The sequence below is a fragment of the Galeopterus variegatus genome, unplaced genomic scaffold, assembly GCF_000696425.1.
Source record: "Galeopterus variegatus unplaced genomic scaffold, G_variegatus-3.0.2 Scaffold1303, whole genome shotgun sequence".
Lineage (NCBI taxonomy): Eukaryota > Metazoa > Chordata > Mammalia > Dermoptera > Cynocephalidae > Galeopterus > Galeopterus variegatus.
In genome coordinates this window covers 16,414-20,088 of record NW_007727414.1, presented here as the reverse complement: position 1 = coordinate 20,088, position 3,675 = coordinate 16,414, and the positions used below count along the sequence as shown (strand labels likewise).

The 3,675-nt window shown below is 31.5% G+C and overlaps 1 protein-coding gene across 1 annotated transcript in view; it reads right to left on the bottom strand.

The window, feature by feature from the left end:
- Positions 1-1,442: 1,442 nt before the first annotated feature.
- The window catches only part of LOC103593220 (germ cell-less protein-like 1), a 17,669-nt gene continuing 15,436 nt past the window's right edge, over positions 1,443-3,675 (bottom strand). Inside the window, exon 5 of the mRNA XM_008576169.1 lies at positions 1,443-3,047. Within this exon, the coding sequence (XP_008574391.1) occupies positions 2,919-3,047 (129 nt within the window). The 3' untranslated portion in view covers positions 1,443-2,918. The remainder of the gene's footprint in view (positions 3,048-3,675) is intronic.

Here is a 3,675-nt window from a genome sequence, read left to right as displayed (position 1 = left end):
CGCAACCCTCAGTGTCGCGCCCGTACCGGACTGGGACCAGCAACGGGATCACAACCCTCGGCGCTGCACCTGCACCTCGCTCAGCCAGTGAGCAGCCGGTCTGTATGTGGGATCCGAACCCTTGGCGGGAGCGTCGCCGCGCTCCTAAGCGGCGCACTGCAGCAGTGCGCCACCGCACTGGCCCATTGCTATTGTCTTTTTAAAAATTACTCTTTTTACCTGATGCTGGCTTAAAGAAACATAATGAATTTTTGTGGATTGATTTGTAAAATAAATAAGTAAATAAATATTTTAATTAAATTTAAATAGCCCCGCACCGGCCCATTGCTATTGTCTTTTTAAAAATTACTCTTTTTACCTGATGCTGGCTTAAAGAAACATAATGAAGTTTTGTGGATTGATTTGTAAAATAAATAAGTAAATAAATATTTTAATTAAATTTAAATAGCCACAGTAACACCTGGTAACCCTATATTTGCATTTGATGTTAAAAACTGTTCACATATAATGGTAATTCTATTGAAAGACTTGAAAGGTGACAAAATGTTAGCTGCTAAACACTTGGTTAAAAAAACAAACAGTGAGTACCACTATTCTTCACTTAATTTTGTTTATCTTATTAAAATTCAAGCCAAGTCCATTAAAAAAAAAAAAAAGGGAAAGTACATTCATATTCTTTTTTAATAATTTAGCATGAAACTCTATACCATATTCTCTTAAGGACCTCTTCTTTACTGACAGAAAAGCAAAAATAATTATTAATGAGTAAATATTGTTTTCTAGCCCTAGCAGTTAAAAAAAAAGACTGGTAGAGGCTGTAAAGCAAAAGTTGACAAACACAAAATGTTTCATGTACACAGTTTATATGATATTTCAGCTAATACTATTAACACTTTACTGAATATACTCCTATTGAAAAAGAAAAAACAGTATGCAAACACATTAAAAATATTTGGTAAGAAAACAAAAGCAGATCTTTACTATCAATGTGAAGTACTAGCTTACAATTATCTTTCTCAGATGAGAACGTAACTTATATGAATACGGAAATAATTATCCTGACTATGGATGACAAGCAACTTGGCCAGGAAAGAACAATGGACAGGAACCATATATAATTCCAATTTGGCCAGTTAATTTATATAAATAAAATGATAGTTTATTTCACTCATTAGTATACTCAAACTTTAATTATCTTTATTTCCAAGATTTGTAAAATTTTAATTATTCAAATAATTCAATTTAAGTTGGGTATATATGTATATGTGTGTGTGTATATATATATACACCTATATATTACACCTGTATATTAATATACACCTATATATTAATACATAAAGGGTAAGGAAACTCTCATGCTGTAATTAACAAAGAAACAAACAACAGCATCTCATGAGGTATAATTATAACCAAACATAAAAATAAGAAATGTAGCCTCCTGATACAACCAAATCATTGTATTAGAAACATTTAAACTACAGTTCTGGGGGTGGAGGGGAAAGCATTTAAAAGGTTCCTTTAAATTAAACCAAGTGGATGAATTTTGAAAGATCAAAGGCAATTAAGAAACCTACAGTACACACACATTACTGGAAAAGAAAAACTACCAGTAAGTTCCAGAAGTTAAAAGTAGGTGGAAAAAAATCTAACTAGAAAGAAAAAAAATTCTGGTTTCAATTAAGTTTTTTTGGTTCACTTTATGTAAAAGCTTATTTATTCTTTTTCCAAATGGGCATTTATTATTTACACAGATACATAAAAATGATTTGCATTTAAAAAAAAATACTAAAAATATACATTAACCACAAAACTACTTATTCTGACTGAAAAGAAAATGAGCATGGCTATTTTCAAAATAACAATAAGCACAAGAAGCTAACATATATAAATCATGACAAGGGTATGTCTCATTTTTGACAAAACATAAGTTCTATTTTTACATTAACACTTTAATATCAGCTTCTGTATTAGATCCTTTGACCTTATTTACATTTACTATGAAATTTCTATTAGTATGTGTAACTCAAAGGCACTCAGTTCAGAGGTAATAAAGTCCTGAGCTTAAGAAGGAAACAGGATTCCCAACTAAAATTTGAACATAAATAATTCTAAAGATCAAAAATAAGAAAATGTTTAAAATGTAATATTTGGAACATAAATTATAACCTAATAATAAAGGTGTACAGAACGTCAAAGAAAAGACCATGTAAGGCAAAGTAATATCCTCAGAACCAAACTGATTTTTCCCTCATTCAAGTTTATTTGAAGGTCCAAAGCTGATTTTCTTTGCTGTTGCTAAAATCCTAGGAAAGCTAAATTAAAAGAAAATAGCATGAAAATGTTTAAGTTTAATAAAAAGATCCTCAGCTTCGTCTCCAAAACTATGAAAAAAGTATTTAACAATTGAAAGATTGGGAAGATATTAGACTAAAAGGAAAAATAATGAGCAGCTGAAAAAATTAAAGAACAGCTTTAAATGCACCAATTGAGAGAAAATTTATAATTAGCCATTCAAATTATTCCTTTAGCGTTCTTTTAGCCAAGTAAAAATAAATTTACTGATGGATAACTGAGGTTCAATTAGTAGGATGAAAGTTTAAGCTAAAAATTAAATCTATATTTTGTGGCAGAGATACTGAAATTTACCTACAGCAATTTTCTACTGATGCTAAATTAAAGGCATGAGTTGACATCTGTATTACTTAAGTGGTTTGACAGATATTTTCTTGGCTTTAAAATGTTTTTTGATGTATGCATAGACATGTAATGAGGATAAAAATAATCTTCGGTATTATCTGTACAGTTCATAAGGCCTTTGTCATTGTTAGTCACCTTAAATGTGAATATCAGTAGGGCCATTAAATTAAAACTGGCCTAAAAAGTTTTCAAAGTGCTACTGTTTCCAACTGATGAGATGCTCAGTTTTCTGGGTTTTCTGGGTGACGATTATTTTCAATTCTTTTTTCTGGCGATATATACAAGAAGTTACAGCAGATATATAAAGGGAAGATCAGAAGCTTGCTGTCCAAGTTCATCACCACTTGTTCCTATAAGACAGATTTGTAGGTTTAATAAGTAGATAGCAACATTTAAAAAATAAAATAATTAAATAAAAACCCAAACTATTGAATTGACTGAACCAAAGGAGATAGTATGGAGTTAATTTTCTTCTGGAGTCTGAGAGCCACAGCTCAAATCTTAAAACGCCCACCCACTTGCTGTGTGACCTTGTCAACTGTAACTTCCTTACTATAAAATGGGGACAATAAGAGTACCCGCCTTATAGGATTACACTGAGGATTAAATAAGACAATGCACAGAGGGTTTAGCAAAGCCAGCTATATATTAAGTATTTAAAAATTGTATTTCCATTACTGCAGAAATTTCTATTAAGTACCTACATATCTTATGAACAGATACAGTGTGCAGAAATATATAAACTTCTCATTTGGATTCAATTTCTGATGGCCATTAGATATAGCAAATCACTGGGATGAAGGGGGGGAGTCATTATTATCAGCAACAAGCAGTACTCTTACTCTTGTCTAAGATTTCCCTCTGTCCCTATGACAAACATGTTATTTGTCTCCTGGAACATAAAATACATTGTCACGTAAAAGCAACTTCTGGTTCAGTTACATAAATACACATGAGAATGCTCTGAACTCCCACAGA